The 23,321-nt window shown below is 56.3% G+C and overlaps 1 protein-coding gene across 3 annotated transcripts; it reads left to right on the top strand.

Annotated features, from left to right (window-relative positions):
- The first annotated feature begins 255 nt into the window (after nt 1-255).
- On the top strand, nt 256-22,827 carry arhgef19 (Rho guanine nucleotide exchange factor 19). 3 transcript variants are annotated; one of them, XM_088938310.1, is made up of 16 exons: nt 256-821; nt 12,792-13,391; nt 14,202-14,648; nt 15,202-15,331; nt 15,677-15,756; nt 15,892-16,154; nt 16,416-16,576; nt 16,896-17,048; nt 17,850-17,979; nt 18,108-18,182; nt 18,425-18,514; nt 19,083-19,246; nt 19,922-20,080; nt 20,628-20,707; nt 21,653-21,757; nt 21,870-22,827. In XM_088938310.1, the coding sequence occupies exons 2-16, from the start codon at nt 12,797-12,799 to the stop codon at nt 22,025-22,027; spliced, it is 2,790 nt and encodes a 929-aa protein (XP_088794436.1). In that variant the 5' UTR covers nt 256-821; nt 12,792-12,796; the 3' UTR covers nt 22,028-22,827. The 3 variants fall into 3 exon arrangements, with proteins under 3 accessions (XP_088794436.1, XP_088794437.1, XP_088794435.1); XM_088938309.1 differs by lacking the exon at nt 256-821 and adding an exon at nt 9,276-9,361; XM_088938311.1 differs by lacking the exons at nt 256-821; nt 20,628-20,707; nt 21,653-21,757; nt 21,870-22,827 and adding an exon at nt 9,274-9,361 and having other exon boundaries at nt 19,855-19,931.
- The last annotated feature ends 494 nt before the right edge of the window (nt 22,828-23,321 follow it).

Here is a 23,321-nt window from a genome sequence, read left to right as displayed (position 1 = left end):
GCAGAGGTGCTTTAAATCCTTCTGTCCGTAGCGCTGGTGTCCAGCCCTGCTGTTTCAGAGGAAGGCGCAGTGGAGCTCCCTGACAGCCAGTCTGGCCTAACCTGTTTTTACTGCTCTCACATCGCAGGCGGCTCCAGAGAGAGACCGCTGGGCATGTCCTAGCAGCTCCGTGCCTTCTCCAAACACATGCGCTCTCTCTCCTCCTCTCTCTCTCCCCCTGCACACAGTCTGGCTGCAGCGCCGTGCTTGTGAGACTGAGGAGCCCCAGTGCTCAGTGAGTGCACGGCGCTCTGCTTGTGAACCCTCTCCAGCCTCAGTGCTCAGCGAGTGCAGGGAGCTCTGCTTGTGAATGCTCTCCAGCCTCAGTGCTCTGCAAGTGAACAGCGCTGTGCTTGTGAACGCTCTCCAGCCTCAGTGCTCTGCAAGTGAACAGCGCTGTGCTTGTGAACGCTCTCCAGCCTCAGTGCTCAGCGCTCTGCTCCTGGCAGGTGCTACAGATCAAACAATACCTGACCCTTCAAGGGAGAGGGAGAGAGAGGCGCTGCACACCGAGAAGCAGAGACAGAGGGAGGAACTGTACTGTTTGCCTGCTGTTCTTAGGAGCCAGCGGAGTGGAAAGATACAGGAGGAGAGCGCAGGAGGGAAGTTTGTGCAGGGGCAGCCTGCTCTCCTGCTGGGATACTGAAAGGGGCAGACTGGGGGAGAGGAGGCGCTCGGGACTACAATGGACCCTGTGCCACCTCTAGCGGGAGCCCAGCGTGCCTGGAGTAGTACCGACAGCGTGGCTGCAGTCCAGGGAGGAAGGAGCTGCTCTCAGTGAGGTAAGAAAGTGTCTGTGCCAGGGCTGGACCCTGCGCTCTGCAGTCTGGGTCGGGGCTCGGCTCAGGCAGCGATCCTCGCTGGGGCTGGTCTAGTAGCCCAGAAGGAGAACCACCAGACTGGCACGTGGAGCTGGGTCATTTGAGACGGGGTACAGTGGGGGCACATTGTATCGTGGGGGTATTGAGTTTAACTGGCTCTGCCTGGTCCTGGTGTTGCTATGAGTGTTTCAGATATTGTTTTTCTTACAACTGTTTCGTCTTCTCCTGCCATGGAAAGGTGCGCTGACAGGGGTGTGCTGTCCTGCCTGGGTCAGGGCCAGGTCCTCTTGTCCTACCTGCCCCTGGGTGTTTATTGCAGTAGTGTTGCCGCCAGTCAGTTTTGCTGATGAGAGTCGCTCTGCTCACGTGAAAGAGGCAGGAGAGCGGGAGGGCTGGCTCTGCGAATGGTTAGTAACTCGCTCTGGCTCAGGTCTCGAAGAAGGTGTGTTTCTAACAAGCAGACTGAGATGTACTGCGAGATCTGGGACTCACCGTACAGAATTTGTACTGCTCTCCAGTTTTCTAAGGCAATATCCAAATGTGCTCAGACAGAAAGTAGTTGACCTGTTTATGTTCGTCAACACCTGCCCTCACCTTCAGCCCTTCTGGGAGCTGTGACCCGCCAGGTCTGTTAATGTGTCAACAGGCTGTGGCTCTTATGGACGGGAAGATAAGAGACTTGCGCAAGTTTATCGCTGTGTTTTGCGATGCACTGCTTCCAAAGTAGCGTGATCCCAGGGTTTTATGGGATGTCAGCAATTAGGAGACCATGAAGGGTTCGGGAGCTCGCCCCGGGGGTGGACATCAGAGCCGCTCGCCGCTCGCCGCTGCGGCGCAGTCAGCTGGTCTTGACAGCCCCTGCGGGACGGCGGCTGACTTCCTGCCAGCTCTGCTCCTCCTCTGCCTCGCAGGTTTCAGCGAGGGGTGCCACGTGGTTACTAGGCAAAGACAGCGGCAAGCGCACTCCTGAGCCCTTAATCCCCTGCACCTCTCTCGGGGAGAGGGGAGTTTACAGGAAGCTCTAAAGTTACAGCGCAGACGGTGGCTCTGGAGCTCGAGTGCCTGACCAGCCTGTCCAGACCAACCCCAGCCTATACACTTAACACAAGTATTCAGTAACATGCCAATATTAGCACGATTATTACTCAAATGAACAAGAATCAGTTATTGGTTTGGTTAGCGAACCAAAGAGCAGTAGTATTGGTAGGTGTAGTGGAGCAGAAGTATGTTCAGATGGAGCAGGGATGGTGTCCTTCCAGCAGGGTTACTGGCATCAGGTGGTGTAGCAGTATAATTCTAACACTACTCATAGTATCAAAGTACATTTGTTCAAGCAATTAGACCCTAATTGCCCGTCTAACCTGTTTGCCAGTAACTAATTTATCCCAGATCATTTCCTGAAAGAAGCCAGGGTATTGGTTTCAGCCACACGGCTGGGCAGCTTGTTCCAGACCCTCACTCCCCTTTGTGCACTGAAGTGCCTCCTGTTATTAGTAGCAACAATATTGTTTGCACCTCTTTCTCATAAAGCAATGAGCAGCAGGGGGTGTGTAGATGTCCTGAAGGCTGTGCAGGTGAAGGCCGCAGCAGGAGCAGTGCTGTTGTTTGATATGGATTGGTTTATTGGTCCTATGTGCTGCTCTGTGCCAGGCTGGGGCTGATGGATATCGCCATGCTGATATCTTGCTGATAGCGCTCTGGGCAGTAAATGGGTTTCAAGGTTGTGCTGTGGTTTGTTTGGTTTGGGCTTTATTTCCTGGGGTCAGATTCCTGCTATCAGGCCCTGAGCCCGGCTGCCTTGTGTATTCAAATATGCCTGAATCTCACAACCTCTGGGGTCACACACCTCCCTGTCCTGTGTTTAGAAGTAAAAGTTCTCGTAAGCAATCTGGGCAGTGAAGGCAAAACGTTCGGGACACCGATTTAGGAGTCCTTGTACAGGCAGTCGAAATCTTTCTTCTGGATTTGGTGCTTTTTCCTGTTTTGCGATTCACTGGTTCACCGCAGCTTGTCCGCTCAGCGCTCCCAGCTCAGGAGGGGCTCACAGACGAGAGGAGTGTTTTCAGTTGTTCAGTCGCAGTTTCTCTGCGATGGGGAGGCTGTGTGCTCAAACCCCAGGAGAACACTCTTAGTAGAGTCTCAGAATACCCAGCACTCTAAAGGGGTTCTCTGTGGTCACCGTTGTCTGTGTGGAGAATGAGGATGATGACAATGAGCTCAGCTGGGCAGTTTCCTCCAGGGACCATTAGTCCCTGTGCCCCCCAGCAGCAAATCACAGCTACACAACACCCCTGCAGCCTGGAGAGCACAGCAGGCAGTGTGTCCCCCCCCTCTGGCGCATGTAAAGACTATAGGACACTGTGTGTCTCCCTGCTGGTGTGTGCTGAGACTATAGGACACTGTGTCTCCTAGCTGGGATGTATAGAGACTATAGGACAGTGTTCGCGGGGATCTTCTGAATTCTGGCTGATGTTCAGTCCTAATGAGCGTGAGTCCCATGATATCCTGACTCTGCAGCCTGCAGGCCAGAGATCTCTACCCAGTGCCACCTTCAGTTTAGAGCAGTATGACTGTACACGTTTACAGCAGCTGTAACTCGTGTCTGAGTTCTGTGCCCTACATGCATAGAGTTTTGGGATGGGGGACACAGGGAGATACGCCAACTGGTTCTCACAGCTTTTTTCTAAACCTCTAACCGAGAGCTTTCAAAGAGCTTCGCCTGCACTAATTTGGCCAGTATGGGTATAGAAAGTCATAAAGCTGTGCAAGAATAAATATTGCCAGAATGAAGAATTTTGAAGTTGAGGATGACAGTACCAGCACCTCTGCATTTAAAACAAGATCATTCCTTATTTATTGAGCTGGACTGGACTGATATTTCTCACTGGCACCCCTTGTGAGTCTCTACACCCTCCTTCACCCTGCCAAGTGATCGCTGTGACGTTCTGGTGAGCTGCTGTCACGATCCAGGCTGAGGGCCTGTCAGTCCACATGTGCACAGTTGTACAAGACCCTTCCAGGAGCCCGAGACAGACCAATCAGGCGCTGCCGTGGGAGCCGGGGGCGGGGCGGGGCGGCGCAGGCAGAGTTGAGCCATCTGGAGCGGGAGGGGGGGACAGTGGCGTTTCGAGACCATTATGAGTTAATGACATGTTAGGACGGATATGCTCCTGCGTGATCCACCCCTCCGAGGCCCTGGAGCAGCTGCCGCCCAAGCCAGGACAGGCTCTGTATTCCAGCAAGAGGAAGCAGCAGGAACACCTGCCGCTGAGCGCCCCGCCGCCATCAGCTTATCATTACTGAGCGTCGCCCCCTCACCTGCCCTCACCTGGCCACCTGGGGGGAGACAGAGGGGTGCTGGCGCTGGACGCCGAGCTGCTGCCCCGGCCTGTGAGCTGGGGAGAAGCGAGGACACGGGCACGGGGCTGATGCCGATGTGGCTGTGAAGAGAGCGTGGGATGGTGGAAGTGTGCAGGAGGTCCTGCAGAAGCAGCACGTCGCAGTAAGCGTGCTTGCTGGACCTGCAGGTGTCCCGCTGTCCAGGGCCGCCCGTTCTGATCGGGTTGCGGTTTTCGCCTTTGCCCAGCTTGGAGCTGCGTCTCGGAGCCGACCTGCAGAGCGAGCGTGTCAGCCCCTCCTGGGTCCTCCAGGCCTGCCTGCTCACACACACCTGCCTGGAAAACAGCCCCGGGGCTCTGCAGCAGAGCAGCTGGGTGCTCACACACCCCTTATAAAAGAATTACCGCGGTACAGCAGGGCACAGTCTTGGCAGTCTCAGTCTCGCCGTTGTTTTTACAGCCTGTGCCCACAGAATCCCCGATGGAGCACGTGCACACAGAGCTCAGAGTGTTACTTCATTTCCTGCACAGCGGTGTCTCCCAGCCTAAACTGAAGTCTTTCTGTGGAGCTGTCCTCGAATCTGGGCCTGGAGCAGTAGAGCTGAAGTGGCCACTGGAGGACTGTCCCTGCAGGAGAGCTCTGTCCTTCTCTCGAGCGGACAGTGAGCCCCGAGCTGTGACAGCAGCACTGGCCACTGCAGGCGTCACTTACTGGACTGGAATGTGAAGACGGGTCAGTGGTGGTGAGCTGGATGAGCAAGAGGATGTCTTGTCCTGGGGTGTTCATTCTAGCTACCCCAACCCTGATTCCAGCACAGCACTGCTGCACATGCGGTACTGGTGCCAGGAAACCTCCTGACACCTAGAGCTACCTGAGGTGGTTCTGGTAACCCTTTAGATAAGGGGTACTAGTTCAATTAATGCATGCTTTATATTCTGTAGTAGATCAACAGGTCATTCCTAGACTGTTAATAACAGTAGTATCTGCTCTCTGATAATTGTTTATAACACTTCCTGAAAGAACTCAGACTGTTCTCATATTTCAAGGTCCTAGTAAATGACAAGTTAGTGTTAACTGCTTGTTTTTCATGCCCCAGTGAAGTGTTGTTTGTTTCCCTTAAATTGAAGAGCTATCGATGCTCCAAATGTAGTCAGTTTGCTGACTCACAGAGCACAAGTGAGAGAGGGGCGCTTAGGAGCTTAAAACCCAAACCATTCCTTTCTTCAAACCGCCGTGCTGCAGAGAGTTAATCCCTGGAAATTCCTGTTCAGAAAACCCAGCCTCTTTTTTGTTGCTGCTCAGGTATTCCAAATTAAAAGACGCATACCCTCGAGATACAAATATATAATCCCAATCCCTCCCTCCCTCTGCATGAAGGGGAATGTCAAGAAATTAAGAAAGAGGAGCCCCCCCAGCCATGTGTAATAAACCATCACCTGGCTGTGCTGCACACCTGCTCAGGTGTGGCTCAGTCCTGCCCGCGGCTGCTCGGGCTTCGGGCTTCGGGCTTCGGGCCTGTCCTGCTCTGTGGTGCCCTGGCGCCCCACTACGGGGCGGTGGCACGGATCCGGGGGAGCTGGAGCAGGCAGGGAACGTGGCTTTGGGAAATCTCCAGGAGAGATGCATGCTGGAGTCGCCCTCCCTCTGCCTGGGTGTTGAAGCCGACACGAGTGTCTTTCAGCGGCCAGGATTAGTTTAACAGCTGCCAGGGCAGCATGGACTTAGTCCTGGGTCCCGGTGGGCTTCAGGGCAGGAAGTGTAGGAGCTGAATCTTGAATTGGGAGGTCCTGAACAGGGCCCCTCTGGAACAGTGCAGGGTGGTCTGCCGTGTGGAGAGGGAGGAGGAGGCCGTGGCCCTGGGTACGAAGAAACGAGAGGTGCTCTGGTCAGCGAGCTACTGAGCACCAGAGCCCTGCAGCTCAGTGTCACACTGCGGGCCGTTCTCTCAAGCATGCTGGAAGAGTGGCACCCGGGCTGGCTGGGCCGCTTCTGGCTGAGGAATCAGTCCGCAGCGGCAGCAGGAAGGACACGGCCATAAAACAAGTCCCTGTGCTGACTGAGCATCCGCGCCACAGCGGTGCCAGGAAAGCAGAACGCACTGCGGGAGGGGCCTGCCATGGCCTGGCCTTCATTTCCTGCAGATGTTAATATAGGATGTCATATAGAAGTCAATATCTCTCATTGATTTGCTGTGTCACTGAAAACAAGCTCTTAAGAAGGGTTTCTAGCACAGTGCATTGATCTGGGGCCTGGGTGGAGGGTGCAGTGTAGGTCCAGACCAGCCTCTTCCTCGCTCTGCTGTGAACCTGCTCTCGGGAGAGGAAGAGTGCGGGAGCTGAGCGGACGTTCCTGCCCTCTGTCCTTATCGCGATCGTTTTAGTTCCCGTGAGGTGGCCTCGAGGAGCCCGTGGTGAACGACATTACAGCGCCAGACAGGAACTCTGGTCTCTGGAGCTGCAGCAGCAGTGTGGCGCAGTGCCCAGGGCTCTGGGCTCCTAACCCGAAGGCTGTGGGTTCGAATGCCAGCTGTGATGCTGCTGTCGTACCCCTGAGCGCGGCTCGTCCCCTGAACTGCTCCAGTAGGACACCCAGCTGGGGAAACGGGCGCGAATGGCAGCTGCTGTGGATAAAGTCTTTAGCTCAATAAATGAAGCAGCTCCGTCTCAGCGCGTGTTGTCCAGACTCTGTCCTGGGATCCAGCAGTGCTGAGCAGGAGTGTCCCCTCGTGGTGCTTTTCCTTCCCATGATCCTCGTGACTCAGGGACACCCGATTCCGAACCCCAGGGCGGAATCGGGGGGGGTGCTCTCTCTCCTATTGCCTTTCCTAACAGGCGTGGAAGGAGAGCTTGTCTTTACTTGTGTGGAAGTGTTTGGAAAAGAGAGTGAAAGTCGCAGCTCTTGCAGGCTTGGTGCAAACGCAGGCGCAGGCAGGCACCTGTCCTTCCTTCTGAGAGAGAGAGACCGGGAGGTTGATTAGCACAATCGCAGCGGCAGGCTGAGCTCCGACGTTCACACCAGAGCGAGGAATCTGACGTCGCAGCTCCAACAGCGGCCACGCATCCCAGAATGCACTGAGGGCACCCTGTCTTTACCGCCAGGCCTCGGAGCTCTGCCCCCCTCCCTGTGGAAGTCGACCACTGGCGAATGTTCACTGCGGTCTGTGCTGTTTGCCCTGTGCCTAAACCGTGCAGTCTCTTGGCTTTGCTCTCTTGGTTTTGTCAAGGCCTCTCAGTCTTGCCCTCAGCCTTGCCGTACTCAGCTGCTCTCTTCCTGCAGGTTTACTGGTGTGCCACAGCACACTGCCACCCGTGTCCTCACTTCTACAGATGCTCCGACACAGATTAAAGCCTCTTGCTTTAGAGGCCAGAAACGATTAAAAGTGTTGCTGGTCGGCAGAGTCTCTCCCCGGCTGCAGGAATCTGGTTGGCCTGTGCTGCTGAGGGCACCCACCTGGGTACCAGGCTGCGGGGTGCCTGCGGGATCCTGCTGGGCAGCGTGCCTGAGGACAGGGGCTGAGTGAGTGTGTTTACCTCCTTGATGTTGAGCTGTGTGCTTGTCAAGGGGCTCGATGTTCAGTTACAGAGTCGCAGGCTCCAGGACCCTTTGAGGTGTGATGGGTCTGTGTGTGCTGTGTGTGTGCTGTGTGTGTGAGGTGTGTGAGGTGTGTGATGTATGTGTTGTGTGTGATGGGTCTGTATGAGTTGTGTGTGATGGGCCTCTGTGTGCTGTGTGATGGGTCTGTGTGTGTTTTGTGTGTTGTATGAGTTGTGTGTGATAGGTCTGTGTGTGCTGTGTGATGGGTCTGTGTGTGTTGTGTGTTGTATGAGTTGTGTGTGATGGGTCTGTGTGCTTTCCAGCCCAGACAGGCAGCAGCTGTAGTGCAGACGCTGTGCTGGGGTGTTCTCCCTCCTCGTGCTCGTGTTTGTGCCAGTTCTCATCACCTCCGTGTCGGAAATGGGACAGGGGTGTGAGATTCGGGAGAGCAGCTGTTCTGAAGGAAATGGGGGGAAAGCTGGGTGTTCAGTGCTGGGATGGGTTTTGCCTGAGAGCAGCGGCCCGCGTCACAGCGCCTGACGAGCTGGGCCAGCAGCCTTGGCAGCCCTGTCCCGGGCACCTGCAGCTCCGCTCGGCGCGTCTGTGCGGAGACCTGGAATCGCACCATCCAGACAGCCGTAATTACAGGGCTGTTGCTGCGTCAGTGCTGGGATGGAATCCAGCTGCGAGCAAAGTCCATTTCACATCCGCTTTTTCCAGCCGAGAGGCTGAGCGTCTGTTTACTGCACGGAGCTGCCCCGGGAAGCCGGCCGTGTGCGGGGCGTCCCCGCCTCGGCCCCGACCCGGCTGGACTCCTGCGGCCCGGGGCTGCGTCTCCCTGCTCACGCATACCTGGGATTCCTTCCCTGCGCTCCGCTGAGTAACCACAGTCCTGCCCGGGAGCCCGCCGCAGGTCCAGGCCTAACTCGCAGGCAGACTCCGAGCGCTGCAGGGGCACGCTCCGTACCGGAACAGAGACCACCCGGGCGGCAGGGATGCAGCAGAGCGGGACTGGACCTTGGAGACATGCGCGGAGGCTCTAGTCCAGGCCCGGCGGGTCTCCAGCTGGACTGTACTGTGGTTTCGTCACTACAAACTCCCGGACCTTCATTCCAGCAGATTAGCTGTGTCCGAAAGCCCAGGCCTGCCGCTCCACTGCGCACCCCAGTGGCGGGGTTACACTTACACCACCCGCCCTGGGATCACTCAGCACTGGGTGGGAGCAGGCTGCCCGTCACACACGCCCCTCTGACCCATCAAGAGGAACGCACGGGCAGGACCCCTTCCCAGACCTGGAGCTCAGGGGGGTACACCTCCAGGCACGGCCAGCACCGCGGACAGATCCTGTTATCCCACTGGACACGGATCTCCAGCAGCAGCCTCCCGGTCTCCCAGCCCTGCTGCCCCACTGTAACTCTGAACTGCCATTCCAGAGCACAAACCAGGTTTGTTGATCAATGAGAGACCTTTCTTAATTCCAAGACTCACGTCTAACAAGAAAGATTGGCCCTGGTGGTGCTTGGAGTGTTCCAGAGAAACAACTCGAGCATTGCTCCTCGTGTCTATCCTCTGGGTCCACCTCTAGAAATACCAGACGTTCGCAAACAAAGTCATGTCAGACACAGGGGGTAAGTATGAACGCGCTGAGCTGTGTGCACGTACTCTTAAGAAGTGTGTGTTCTTGTCTGTTGACACAGATGTTTGAGTCACACGTGGTGGGGAGGTGTCTGCTCGTCTTCGCTCTTCAGAGCGGTTGGTTTTAGGCAGCAGGCGCAGCCCAGGGGAGACTGTGGAGCCGCAGGCGGCCGCCGGTCTCCTGTGCGCTCAGCCGCTGGCGAGGGGATTCCTGCGGAAAGCACAGCTTGGGATTGGGTTGCAGCATCCAGCACTGTGCCGCTCAGACAATGTGGCCACCTGACAGAGTCCTCCTCCCTCCGAAGAGCCTATGAAAGCTCTCTCTGTTCGGCCCCTCTCACCTCTGTGCTTGCTGGAGCGGCCAGGCCCAGCTGCTGGGATAAAGAGGTCTTTGTCTGCGGAGGGGGCAGGTAGCGGTGGCGGCGCACACCTTTCTGTGTGTGTGAAGAAGAAGGGACGATGGGAGGTGGTTGTTCTGGGTTTCTGGAATGAGATGCTGGTGGCCTCACCTCACCTGCTCTGTATCCATCACTGCAGCAGCCTGGAGCCTCTACAGCAGCCCTGTGGTAGGACTGCCTACGCTGGATCTTTGCGTTTCCTTTCTGACATTATTTCTGAGCTGATATTGACATGATTTTCCATGGTTTGCCAGGATCTGCTCCAAGGCTTTCGTATATGGCATCTGCTTTTTAGCAGGATGTAGCTGTGTTTTACTCTTGCATACCACCTGCGCCAGAATGAGTTTATGTACCGTCACCACCACCATCATCATCTGTCGTCTGTGTGGATGAAGGCCTCCCCAAGTCCTTCCATGAACATGGGCTCCCAGCAAGCTCTGCGTTTGTATGTCTTTGTGTGCTGATGCCTGGAGGAAACGCAACACCGAATTATTCTAAACACAGACCTTGAAGAATATCCAACAAGATGTGAACCAAAGTGCAGATCAAAGAATTGGGATACATTTCGAAACCTACGAAAGGGGACGCACTGTCAGAACAAGGAGTCTATGACATCGGCGTGGGAATGAGCCTCCCTTGGTGTTGATGCTATCCTGGCAGTGCTGGCACACAGGTGAGATCAGTCGGGACGCACTCCTGCCTACTGTCAGGGTCCGAGTCGGGACTGAGTTGTTGCCCTCACTTGCTCTGCACACCCCAGTCTCCCCCCCAGGGAAGCTCTGTGGTCCTGCTGAGGCCCCGGTGGTTCTGGCTGGAGGCTCTGGTTCTGGAAAGCATCGCACCTGAGCTGACCCTCTGACTGCTGGGACGCAGCCTGATTGCCTGTCTGCCTCAGGAACCGCTGGCCTGGCTCCCTCGCACCGCGCTCGGCTTTCAGAATGCCTCTTCAATCAGTTCCAGAATCCGCTCCTTCTGTGAAATCCCATGACTTGGGCTCTGTGTTTTGTCACCCCGAGGGGCCAAACCGCTCCAGCAATCAGCAAGCTTGTCTGCTCGGCATGTCCTGGTGCTCTGCGGGCTCGTGCGCTGTTGTCGTGCGTCAGGGCGCCAGCAGGGCCGGCAATCGTACTCGCGTGAGTGCGTGACTGCGTGAGTGCGTGTGAGGGTGTGTGTGAGTGCATCCGCGTGTGTGTGTGTGTGCGAGCGTGTGTGCGCGTGCGTCCGCGTATGTGAGGGTGTGTGCGTGCGCGTGCGTGTGTGTGTGTGAGTGTGTGCGCGCATGCTCCTGCAGCAGCACAGACAGAGTAAGCAATCCGAGGGGAGGATTAGCGGTATTACAGGCTGGCGTGGGGAACAGATGAGGCAGCTGGAGGATTAGGGGAGGATTACAGTGGTGCAGACCTGCTGTCTGAGCAGGGGCGAGGCAGCTGGCGGGGGGGGGGCAGGTGGTTTGGCGCTTGTTGCATCTTTTGATTCAAAGACTGTGTTCTTTGGGACAACAAAGAACAAAGGCGAGAGAGACCCCCAGTGTCTTCTGCTGTCCTCAGATCCTCTCAGCTGGCCCGGTGGGCTCTGAACGTCAGCCCGTGTGCGTGGTGGTACATGACCGGAGGTGCACTGGATGGTGTGTTTCCCACAATGCCCTTCGTGTGAGCAGCAGGCGTCTTCAGAGAGCTGGGGAGCGACACATGTTCACAGCACCGGAGCCCACGGCCTGCTGCAGGCCTGTCCAGTGTGGAGACAAGTGTCGCTCACTGAGTGTTACTGCCACAAACATGACATCAGAAGATGTAAAAGTGAGCAGGGTTCCCTGCGCCAGGGCTGTGCACAAACAAGACTGACAGCTTAACCACTCATTAAGCCCTGGGTCAAAGATCATGTCTACCCCGGTTGTTAGTGTTTGCTCCTCGGGCAGCAGTAACACAAGAGGCCGGGTTTTTGGTCTTTGTTTGTGATTGACAGGTGTTAAGTTTTTTGACTTGACAGGTTTTCCATCCCAGCCTCCCTGCAGGATGCTGAGCGCCTTCCTGTCAGGCGGAAAGATGTGAGGCGCGAGCTGGGAGGTGGCGTTTCTCCGTGCGCTGTTTTGTTTTGGAAAGATCAAAGCCAGTGATGGAATCAGGAGGCAGGAGAACAAACGTTCAGCCGAGTGCTGACTTGAGCAATAACAGGGTTGAGTCTGCGGGAGTCCTGTGGAGGAGGGGTGGACTGTGCTGGGAGCTCTCTGTAGCAGCATGTGCATCAGTAGGAAGAGGTCTTTGTGTGTGACCAGGGCTGCATTGATGTCCACTGATTTTGTGTGAATTCCATTAATGAATATTACTGTTCTTACAGCACATACTGCGCTGTATCAGACAATATTCCGGAGCTTGACTGTGGGATAACTTTACAGCTTCTGATAGCATCTGTAAATACAGGGTCTGTCGAGGTCTTTCCAGTGGCTTGTAATTACAGCAGGAAGATACAGACCTCAAGGGCCTGGGACTGCAGATATGGGGGTGCAGGAAAGAGACTACAGAGAGGACACTATCCTGCCCTGCAGTAATCTTTAGTTCTTAACACGTTTTTTTTAAAAAAAGCTGGAATTGTTAGTTTTCTGTGGGAAAACTACATCACAATCAATACTATGTATTAGAAAATATTATATTGCATTTCATACGAAGCATGTGTCCCCCATCTCCTCCTCTACACCCAAAAAAGAGCCCCTGGAAAGGCCACTCGAGAACAGGAAGGGCAGTGCTTGAGCAGGAGAGAGGGTCCCGTGTCGGAGATGAGCGAGAGAATGACCTCTTGCTCAGACAGCCCCCTGCAGCAGAGTCTGGAGCTCTGCTTGTGTGAAGTATGAAGCTGTCGGCTGTCAGTGCTGCACGAGGCCTCTGTCTCAACAGGAGCCTCTGGTTCAGTGAAGTCAGTGTCCTGGCTGGCGCAAACCAGAGGCCAGGGCGCCCCCCAGTGGTGTTCCGGGAGGGAGCGCCCGCAGTGCCTTTCCTCACCCGCACCTCTGTTTCTGTTCGTCTCCCTGCAGCTCTCATGTGTCCTCAAGCTATGCTGCCTGGGTATGGATTTCCTCCGCTCCCTGGCTTCCAGCCCCCGCTCCAAGCGTTCCCCTACCCAGGAGAGAGTGCCGACATGTGGATACCCAGCTCACCCGAGTCCCCGGCTCTGAGCGAGGGCCTGAAGGACAGGCCGTTCCCCCGCCACCCCCACATCGCCGTGTGCCAGCAGGAGACGCTGACCTTCATCGAGCTGCCCAGCCTCCCCGCGGAGGCCAGCAGGGGGCGCTCCCCCTCCCCGGACGGGGAAGGCCGTCCTCGTGCTGGGGGGCCGGCGGAGGCTGTGTGCTCCTCCGGTGGGGCCGCGGACGCGGACGGCGGCTCAGGAGACAGCGACGGGACAAGCGCAGGCCCCGTCCGGGCGGACTCGGAGGGGACCTCCGTACCCCATCTTTCTCTCCCACTCCTACACCCCCTGACCTTGTCCCTCCCCCCGCCCCCCACCCAGAGCGACAGGGACTCCTACCAGTCGTCCTCTCCAGGCTCCTCCCTGGGCTCGGGGCTGCGGAGTCCGGAGCTGTGCCGGCCGCAGAGGCGCCCCTCGCAGGGCTCCGCGCGGGAGAAGAGTGCCCGTGAGTCTCCTGCCGCCCCTGACCCCTGACCCCTGACCCCTGACCCCGACCCCCACTCTCCTGGAGCGGCCCAGTGCGTTCCGTGTTTGTCAGTGAGACAAAATCTATTTTATTTATTTATTTTTAAATGTTGTATTGTTTTATAAAATAAGGATAGTAAAAAAAAAATCCCACAAGACTGTGCTGGTATTGCACTCAAGTACTAGGCTCTCCAGCCCTTGGTCCTGGGGGATCACCAGTCCACTTAGTCTTCTAGGCCACCCTGAACCAGGGCTCTCCAGCCCCTCTTCCAGGTGACCTGTTCTTGGAGATTCGCCACAGCGGTGAGCTACTGATGCAGCAAGCAAGAGACCTGTTCAGCTGAGGGAAGGCTGGTCTTTCAGGGTGCAAGAGTACTTAGATTTCAGTCCTAAATGATCTCCCTAAATTACTTAATTTAAAAAATGATCACAATGAAATTGTTCCATATCTTTAGGAACCAGTAATTGTATGGACTGGGATTTTCCCATTGGTGGTTTCCTGCCTCTTGCTGGATGGTCAGCATGCAGGATGCAGGGTGGACAGGGGTGGACAGGGGTGGATTGGGAGGGACAGAATGGATCAGGGGTGGACAGGGGCAGCCTGTTCCTCCTGGTCGCCAGTGGAGCTGCTGTTTCTGTGCAGGGGCCGAGATGAGCTGCCTGTCCTGGAGCTCGGCGGCGGCAGCCGTGCTGTAGGGCGTTCGGCGGAACAGACTAGGCGTGTTCCACCCTGTGGCCGCGCACGGGCGCCGAGGCCGGGTCGTCCACCCACACGGGCTCTGTGTTTCAGGGCGCAAGATGCGGGTGTATTCCCCCGAGAGCCTGAGCGACGAGTCCCTGAGCAGCCCCAGCCTGGAGTGCGAGTACCTCTTCCCCGGCCCCTTCCTCGAGGAGGAGCTGGGCCTCGGCGCGCTGCCCCACTGCCCCGCCCCTCCAGCAGGGGGAGCCGAAGACGCCTCACAGGGAGAGGTGACAGCTGCGACTCCCCCAGGCCTGCGCCTGGAGGGGAAGTGTGGAGCGGGGCCGGAGGGGCCGGAGGAGAGCGTTGCCGTGGACACCGCCGGCCCCAGCTCGCGCGGTGCCGATCAGGAGCGCCGGAGGTTTTCGGCCTCTGAGCTGATCAGCCGGCTGCAGCTGTCCCAGAGGAAGAGCTCCTTCACCCTGAAGCTGGGGAAGTCCCTGTCCGCTCGAGTGGCGCCGAAGGAGAGGGTCGGCCCGCGCAGCCTCAGCCCTGACAGTGAGTGTCACGCTGCTCGCCGGCCAGGAGTCTCCCCGCACGGGTCCTGGCGGTCTGGGGTGCCCTGGCGGAGAGGGGAAAAGGGTGAATAGGTTACACTTGAGAAGCGGCCGTGTGGCCCTTCTGGCCTGTCTGGTTCTCCCATCCAGTTCATCTCCTTGACCTCTTGACCTCCAGCGCCTGTGACAGCAGGCATGATGGGTCTCTGCCCCCTCAGAGCCGGCACTGCAGAGCTGGAGCTGGCTCGTTCACAGGCGTCTGTGAGGTGCCTGGACCGGCCGCACGGTGCTTCAGGATTTCAGCTCAGGGTGGCCCGCTATTGTTAAGTGGTCTTTTTAGATTTTGTTTTCCCATTTTTTCAAAGAAAGAGTTTGTCCTTCCCGAGGTCACGAGCTGTCGCACCCCAGCATGCCCCGCTGGGCAGAGCGCTGGACCTGGGTGAAGCTCCCTCTCTCACCTGAGGGACTGCTGGAAAGCAGCTCTCTGAGGGTTTTCCTGATGTAGCTGACGTGTTGTGTTGCTGTGTCTCCCCTCTCTCCCCCCCACGCTGCAGGCAAGCACAGCTCTCGGGACCGCAGCTCGGCAGGGTCCATCGACAGCGCTCCCCACAGCCCCATGGGCCCTGCACCGCCGCCCCCTGGTGACAGCAGTGCGGCACTGCACCGCGGCAGCACCCGAGCCAGGTACCCAGAGGGACTGCACTGCACTGTGGGGTCTCACTCACTGGCACTGTGGGGTCTCACACTGCATTATGGGGTGCCATGCCCTTTTAGATCGGGGTTCTTCTTACTTAGCTCTTGATTTTGCTCAGAACGTACATCAAGCTGTTTCAAAGGAGATGTGGAGGTGTTGCTTTGTAAAGGGCTAGGGAGTGCTTTGGAATTAAAAGCCCTTTATTAATGAAACATTTGTGTCATTCTAAAATTTGCTTTGGACAAACAGAGGTGATTATTTTCATGTGGTGGAATGGGAGAGAGAGAGAGAGAACAGAGAATGACCGACAGATGAACAGCCTCTCTAATTTCCAGGAAGGACTCCATCGAGGAAGGTGTCTGCACCCCGGCCAGCTTCAGCTGCACCAAACGTCTCTCCAGATTCCTGCCCAGCTGTGAGATTTCCCAATTTCTGCCTTCTCCTCCTATTTCTTTCAGCTGTCTGCAGGCTTTCTGAAAGGCTCCTGTCTTGCTTGCCTTGCGGTTGCTAACCGGCCGTTGTCCTCGCTCTCTCTGTCTCTCGTGCACAGCGATCCTGTACCAGGAGTACAGCGACGTCGCCATCAACCGGGAGATCCAGCGACAGCAGGGGGCGGAGCCAGGGGCGGAGGAGGAGGAGGAAGGGGAGGGGCGAGGGGAAGCTCCGCCCACCTGCAACCTCTCGCCCACCAACTCCTTCCGCTCGCAGCGCTCGTCGCGGGGCTCCGCCTTCTCTCTGTGGCAGGACATCCCGGACGTGCGCTCCAGCGGGCTGCTGGACACCTTCAGCAACGAGGAGCGCAAGCTTCAGGAGGTCAGGGAGGGGGCTGGGTCGGGGGTGGGGTGGGGAGCTGTTCGCCAGCTGCAAGCTCCTGTGTGGAAGTCACCACTGGGATACACGGCTGAGGCAGAGACCAGGTTTGCGGCAGGAGCGCCCGAGACCTGGGCAGCTCCCCTGGGTGGGGGAGGCTGTCTGCATGCAGCCAGTGCCTGCGAGCTGGGGTCTGTCCGGAGCCGGGGGCACTGCACTGAGGCGCTGTCCCTGTCTGTGTCTGTGTCTGCTTGCCCTGGACAGGCCAAGTTTGAGCTGGTGACGTCGGAGGCCTCCTACATCCGCAGCCTGTCCATCGCGGTCGACCACTTCATGTTGTCCCGGGACCTGAGCGAGTGTCTGGGCGCCCAGGAGCGCCAGTGGCTCTTCTCCAAGCTGCCTGACGTCAAGGATGTGAGTGAGAGGTAGGAGACGGGGGGGAAAGGGTGGGCTTCTGCACTTGCACCCGAGACCAGCGCCTGTGCTTTCTCAGACTTGTGTATACTTCGACATAAGGGGTCAGAGGTCAATGGGATGTGCATGGAACCTGAGGTTTTAGCACTGGGGAACTCGGACTGTCTGAGGTCAGTATGGAGCTCTCCTCAGTGTGGGGGCTGTGTTTGTGTCCTCCAGCCAGGGGCTGTGTTTGTGTCCTTCAGCCTAACGTTGTTTGCCTGTAGTGGGCCCAGTCTGCTCGGCATGCTCTCAGTGAAGAGTGCTGCTCTTTGCTGTGGATTCCTGTAGGTTTCTCCAGGACCTGGAAGAGCGCCTGGAGGAGGACATCCTGCGCTTCGATGTGTGTGACATCGTCCTGGCACACTGCCCTGCCTTCCGCAGAGTCTACCTGCCCTACGTCACCAACCAGGCCTACCAGGAGCAGACCTACCAGCGCCTGCTGTAAGAGAGCCCAACTCGCGTCTCAGCTGTATAGGGCAGGACACCAGCGCAGGACAGGACACCAGGAAAGGGACAGGACACCTCAACATGCTTGACACCCTTTCTCTCCTGAGCGCAGTGCTTTCTGCTCTTTGGCTGTTTTTCCCTAGTGTCATTCGTGGGAGATTTTCCACTGTCGTGGGTATCTCCTGCGTCCACTTCAGAGGGCCTGTGTGGCGTGTGGGAGTGGGAGCGCGGCCTCTCCCGGCTCCCCTCTGAGCTGCGCTCTGACAGGAGAGAGGTGCGAGCCGAGCTGAGCCGGAGACAGGCGCAGGGCAGCAGCGCAGGGCAGCAGCGCTCTGTCTCAAGGGCGAGAACAGAGAGGCATCGAGAGTGAAAGGAAGTCACATTTTCCGTTTCACACGCTGGCACAGAACTAAAACCATTTCAGATATTAGTCATGTCATTCTTGATACGTTTCTTTTGACCTTAGTGATTTTCTGAGTTTAAAATGATAAAACGGTTATGTTCTGACCTCAAATCCACACCCCCTGTGTTGTGGTGCTGCGGCGGTCTGCTTTCTGATGCTTCACACACGCAGGGCGAGGGGGTTTCCTGTATGAAAGGCATCAGCTGATGTTTTATAACCTGTTTAATTTGCATTTCGCATTCAAAATACAGCTGACTTTTCTTTGATGCACAATCTGCTCGAGCTCCAAGGAGTAGCCAGCAGTAGGCCAGTGCTGGTGCAGGAAGAGCTCAGAGGCTGCATGCCGGCGGTTAGCGGAGAGGCAGACTGACGCACCCCCTCCTCTGCTGCAGACACGAAAACTCCCGCTTCCCTGGAATCCTGGCCCGCCTGGAGGAGGACCCGGTCTGCCAGCGTCTCCCCCTCACTTCCTTCCTCATCCTGCCCTTCCAGAGGATCACTCGGCTCAAGATGCTGGTGGAGGTGAGGGCCCCAGTGCCACCCGGCCTGTGTGTCTGAGGGGCAGCACGTGTCCCCGAAGCTACACCGGGGCCCCTGTGCGACCTTCAGTTTGATATTCTGTCTTAATCTCCATCTTTGTCCTTCTCCAGAACATCCTGAAGAGGACGGCTCCTGGCTCCCGAGATGAAGACACCGCGACGAAGGCCTTTAACGAGCTCAAAAAGGTGCCGTTTCTCAGTCGCTCCGCCATGAGGGAGTCCCACAGGGCCCTCTCTGGGTTCCTAGCACACTGAGCGCTCTCTCAAGATGGATACTACAGTGAAAGCACGTGAATGTTGATCTTCGTGAACTTCCACTGGGAGTTTTTCATGCATCAGTCCGTTTTTAAAGAGTTTCTTCAGTAGGAATGAGAAGCAGCCGCAGACTTGGGAAGCAAATTACAGACTGCTCTCATTCGTCTCCTCAGCTCATCAGGGAGTGCAACTCCAGCGTGCAGTCCATGAAGAGAACAGAGGAGCTCATTCACCTGAACAAGAAAATCCACTTTGAGGGCAAGGTATGGCGTTCGGCTGTTCGCAGCGAGGAGCAGCTCAGGAGCTGTTTGAAACGGGCAGCCTTGAGCTTGAGCTCTTCCCCTGAAAGGTGGGAACAAGGACATTTTGTTCCCATGGTGGCTTGAGGCTGAGAGGCGCTGAGAGAGCCGATTTATGGGAGATGTAAGAGAATCGGTTAGGTGTGCCTTTGTGATGATGGGCTCAGCCTGTTGGAGAATTTTGTCACAACCAGTCTCTTAGCTCTTTGAACATGTGACACTTATTTCAAGAATCCCATGAAGTAGCTGCAATGGTTCTTCAGATGCTAGTTCCAACCTGACGTTCTTAACTTCAAGGATCTAATTATTTGGTAGTTAGGTGTGATGATGATGGCTTAAAAGGTTTACTTGACTCAAGGTGCGCTCTCCTTGGACATCCAGGACCGGGGCACTAAGGGAGACAGACAGCGCTGACTGTATTCAGCAACAGCACAGCCTTTGACTTTATTCTGCAAAGCACGGGCAGGCCTCCTGCCATTTAGCTCTTTGTCTAAGTAATTGTGTTTTTCTGGGGGGCGGGTTTGGGGTGCAGATTTTCCCCCTCATCTCTCAGTCCCGTTGGCTGGTAAAACACGGGGAGCTGCTGGAAGTGGACACCCAAACCATGAGCATATCCGGGTCAAAGTTCAAGCTGCCCACGCGCCCCGTCTACCTGCACCTCTTCAATGACTGCCTGCTGCTGTCCCGGAAGAAAGAGTAAGTCTGGAAGTTGTGGGAGTGCGCGGCTGTTCAGAAAGCACGGGGCCCCAGCGTGCAAAGCACACTGGAAAAAGGGAACACGCGCTCAAATGTGCAGCTAGCTAAATCTCTCATTGAAATATATCTTCACAGCTCCGGCACCTTGCCGTGTTCAACACGCACAGGAAAACGATCTGAATGCAAAGTTGTGCATATTTAAATAAACTCATAACTTTCACCCTCCCGTACATAAATTATTGAGGATGACTAACGTGACAGCCTTCTCACCTAGAAGAGGTGAGAAGAATTAGGGCACAGTTCCATAATTACTGGTCTTTTTCTGGTGAGCTTTGCACTTGAGGGTCTCTGTCAGAAAGCACCATGGTTTTGAGGTTTAGTAGTGTGAGAAACTACTCTGAAAGCCATGAGATTGCCGGTGTTTTCATTTCTGTCCTTGATTGCACTCTAGCAGTCTGGCAGCTGCAGATTCTGCTCGAAGTATCAGATGAACAAAGTCTAATGTGTATTGGAAATCGTCGAGAACGCGAAGCAGAAATCATATGCAAATAATAGGACTTTTGCAAAGAAAGCCTCACGCTGCACACTTGAGCGTTTTCTTTTGCAAGAAAAAAAAAGCCAGCATGCCCGTTGCCTGCAAACGAGGCCAGACCCTAATGCTCCGCCCACGCGCAGCTCCTGGAAGTTCGTGGTGTTCGTGCACGCCAAGATCGGGGCGCTGAAGGTCAAGGACCTGAGCCTGAAGCTGCAGGGCATCACCGGATACATCTTCCACCTGCAGCTGTGCGACGACCAGCAGCTCAAGCACCAGATCCTGCTTAAGGCACACACTGAGTGAGTACCTGCCCGCTGACCTCTCACCCCGTGTCAGGGGTTAGGGTGACCTCAGGAGTCACGGAGTGGCCTAGTTTCTGTTTTGCCCGGAGCTTTTGGCTTCCTCATTCAGCCACATAGTCTGTTGTCAGTGATAACTGTTGCAGTCGCAGCGCTGGCTGGCTGATGTCATGCTGCACAGTCTAAAAGCCTTGTGTGAAAACTGGAACGCTGCCAGGCCTCTGTGTTTCAGTTTTGTATTCGCGTTTACCTCTCCTTGTTGCGGAAGTAAAAGTGCTTCTTGCTGCTACGTCGCCTGTCTCTTCGCCTCCGCGCTTGGTTAGCGCAGCTCACTCGCCCGCTTTAGAATTCAAAGCTGCTGAATTCTAATGCCTGTATCAGAGCACCTGTATTATACAGACCGAGTACCTGAGCCAGGCGCACTGTGCGGAATGTAAAGTCCCCAGGTGAGCTGATCTGAGAGACACTGTAGGGCTGATTTAGCACATGCTGTGTTTGGGTAATCGGTGCCACATGGATGAGCTGCTGGTTTTTACTCTTCCGTCAGGAGTGAGAAGCAGCGCTGGATCACTGCCATGTTGCCCTCAGCCCGGGAGACGAGCCGAGCGCAGATCAGTGAGAACGAAGGTGTGTGTGTGGTGGGGGGTGTCCCAGCATGCCTGGGGACTGAGAGACTGGCAGGCTGAGTGGGAGGGTAGAGGAAGAGGGCTGAGCTCGTCACACTTTCCCCACGAGGCTGGGCGCACACGCGGTATTTCCACCTGGGAAAGCAACAACAGAAAGGGCACTTTTCTACGTTCTTCTTTTTTCTTTGCAGTGATATTTGTAATTTTAGAGCTGCAGTGGGATGTGTTTTGCGAGCACCCCATGGGCCCAGTGGGTTGTCATGTGTGACCTCAGTGACCTCACAGTCACTGTCTCTTGTGTCCTACTCAGCAGCCTGCCACAGACTGTCTTATAGATCTGGCAGCTAGCAGCAGAGCGGCTCAGTACGTGGGCACAGAGGAGAGGAAAACACCCCCCCCCGGTGGGACAGAGAAACCTCTGAGGGTCCCAGGGCGCAGTGCCAGCTCAGCGGGTGTGTGGTGTAGCCACAGCCTGGCAGTGCAGTCCCACAGTCCCGGTGTCAGATTAGGGGCAGTCGAGCTGAAGGAAGACTTCTGTTATATTTCACAAGGAGATTTGTAACAGCTCCAGCACCATGAGCCCATGCAAACAGACATTTTGAGATCAGGTACACAATGAACAAGGTTTAAAACTATACTGCAGTGTCAGCTGCAAGTCCAACTGACAGAAATTGCGGTTTATTAAAGACCATGATCCTTTTCTGCTTTACGATGATGTGATTAAAGCTGGAAGATGGACAAGATCTTCAGTCTTGTTCATCTCATAACAGTTTCCCGGTCAGTTACGTGTTTCTGTCAGGTCAGAGCTGGCCCAGTGAGGGGTCATTGGGTCACAGGTCTCAGGTCACAGTCACAGGGAGAATGGAGGAGTTCAGGGTTTCCTCTGGAGTTGCAGACTGGCAGGGAGGCGGTCGCTGTGCTGGTGACTCGGTGCCTCTCTCCCCAGACCTCTCCCAGGTCCAGTGCATCAGGAGCTACAAGGCGCTGGAGCACGACGAGCTGACCCTGGAGAAGGCCGACATCCTGCAGGTCCAGACCACCGCCAGCGACGGTGAGCCTGCCGCCACTTTCCGGCGGGGGCGCGGCTGGGCACGGCTGCTCGCCAGTGGCGCTGCCAGGCCAGGGGGGGCCCTGAGTGACGCTGGCCCGTTGTGTTGTTGCAGGCTGGGTGGAAGGGATCCGGCTGTCTGACGGCGAGCGGGGCTGGTTCCCCAAGAGCTACGTGGAGGAGATCTCGAGCCGCAGCGCCCGGCTCCGCAACCTGCGCGAGAACAACCGGATCAAGTGCGCCACGCAGAAACTGGAGGAGGAGTACCTGTAGCGCACAGTGCCACCCAGTGGCTAGACCCCAGCAGGGCGCACGGTGTCCCCACCTCCCCTCTCCTCCCCGCCATGCTTCCATCCCAGCAGCCCCGAGGCCCCGGACCGGAGCGTGATCGCTTCTGGGGGGCAGCGTCCCGAGTGGCCCCCCGCCGGTGCTGGGAGCTGGGGCCAACGGCCCGTCTGTTTCCCACGGGGAGCCCACGAGCCCGCCCGGCCATGTGGAAGTCCCTGCTGGCCAGCGATGTGCTGTTCGTGTCCTGCAGGCCCTGGCCCGGCCCACACTGGCTTTGATTTGTCTGGGTTGGCCCGCCGTGAGCCGGGTCCGCGCTGCCCGCGGCGACGCTCCGGTGCCAGGGGAGGGTCTGGAGCCCGGTCTGGCGCGGCCCCCTCTCGCTGGAGACAAGTGGTCGTGAAGCAGGGGGACTCAGACGCGGAGACAGTCCCCTTACTCGTCCCTCCCTGGGTGTCCAGGAGATGTTCTGGAGAGACAGCTGGCATGTGAAGAACTGGAAGAAGAGCCCGACGTTATCGTTCAGTTGAATACTCGTTGGTGCTGACCTGCTTGCTTCACTGACAGCCCTGGGGTGATGATTCCTCTCTGGGCCGGACTGATCCCTGTGCTCTGTACGAGAGTCCTGTGGCAAGGGGTGGACAGACTGTCCCTTGGGATTCCTGAGAAAACACTAGGAAAGAGCTGATATAATAGAAGGCAGCAGTGAAGACCTCTCTTGGGCTGAGCGCTCCTGTAACCTAATGCTAGTACACCTTCTGTCACTCAATAAACACAAGTTAACCACCGTTCCTGACTGCTGGCGTGTCTGTGACGATGTCATTCGGTTCTGTTTCTCTCCAGCCCTCTCGGCAGTTCTGCGAACAAAGCTCACGTACCAGTTCCTCAGACAAGCAAACCTAACCTGCATGTCTCTGGGAGCAGAGAGGGCACTGGAGCTCCCGGTGAACATCCACACAGGCCCAGGAACAGCATGCAGACTCCGCACAGACAGATGCCCCAAGCTGGAGTTGAGCTCAGGTACTGACCACCACACCATGCGGCTGTGCAGTGCAAGAGCACTAGAACAGAGGAATGCTACTACATGACAGAGTATTGTAATCCTACATTATAGAGTGCAAAGAAACAGGTAATGCTTCAGTACATGCTGAAAGGTAAAGAGAAGCAACGCTGTTTTGGCTACAGAGCCTTCTTCAGGTGTACATTATAGAGTATTGTAATGTTTACTTGCATTACCTTCTTGGGTGCTGTTGACAGGACTGGTAGATATTATTCAAACAAT

Source organism: Atractosteus spatula, chromosome 20 (assembly GCF_055471065.1).
Source record: "Atractosteus spatula isolate fAtrSpa1 chromosome 20, fAtrSpa1.hap1, whole genome shotgun sequence".
NCBI lineage: Eukaryota > Metazoa > Chordata > Actinopteri > Semionotiformes > Lepisosteidae > Atractosteus > Atractosteus spatula.
This window is presented reverse-complemented; position numbering and strand designations above follow the sequence as displayed.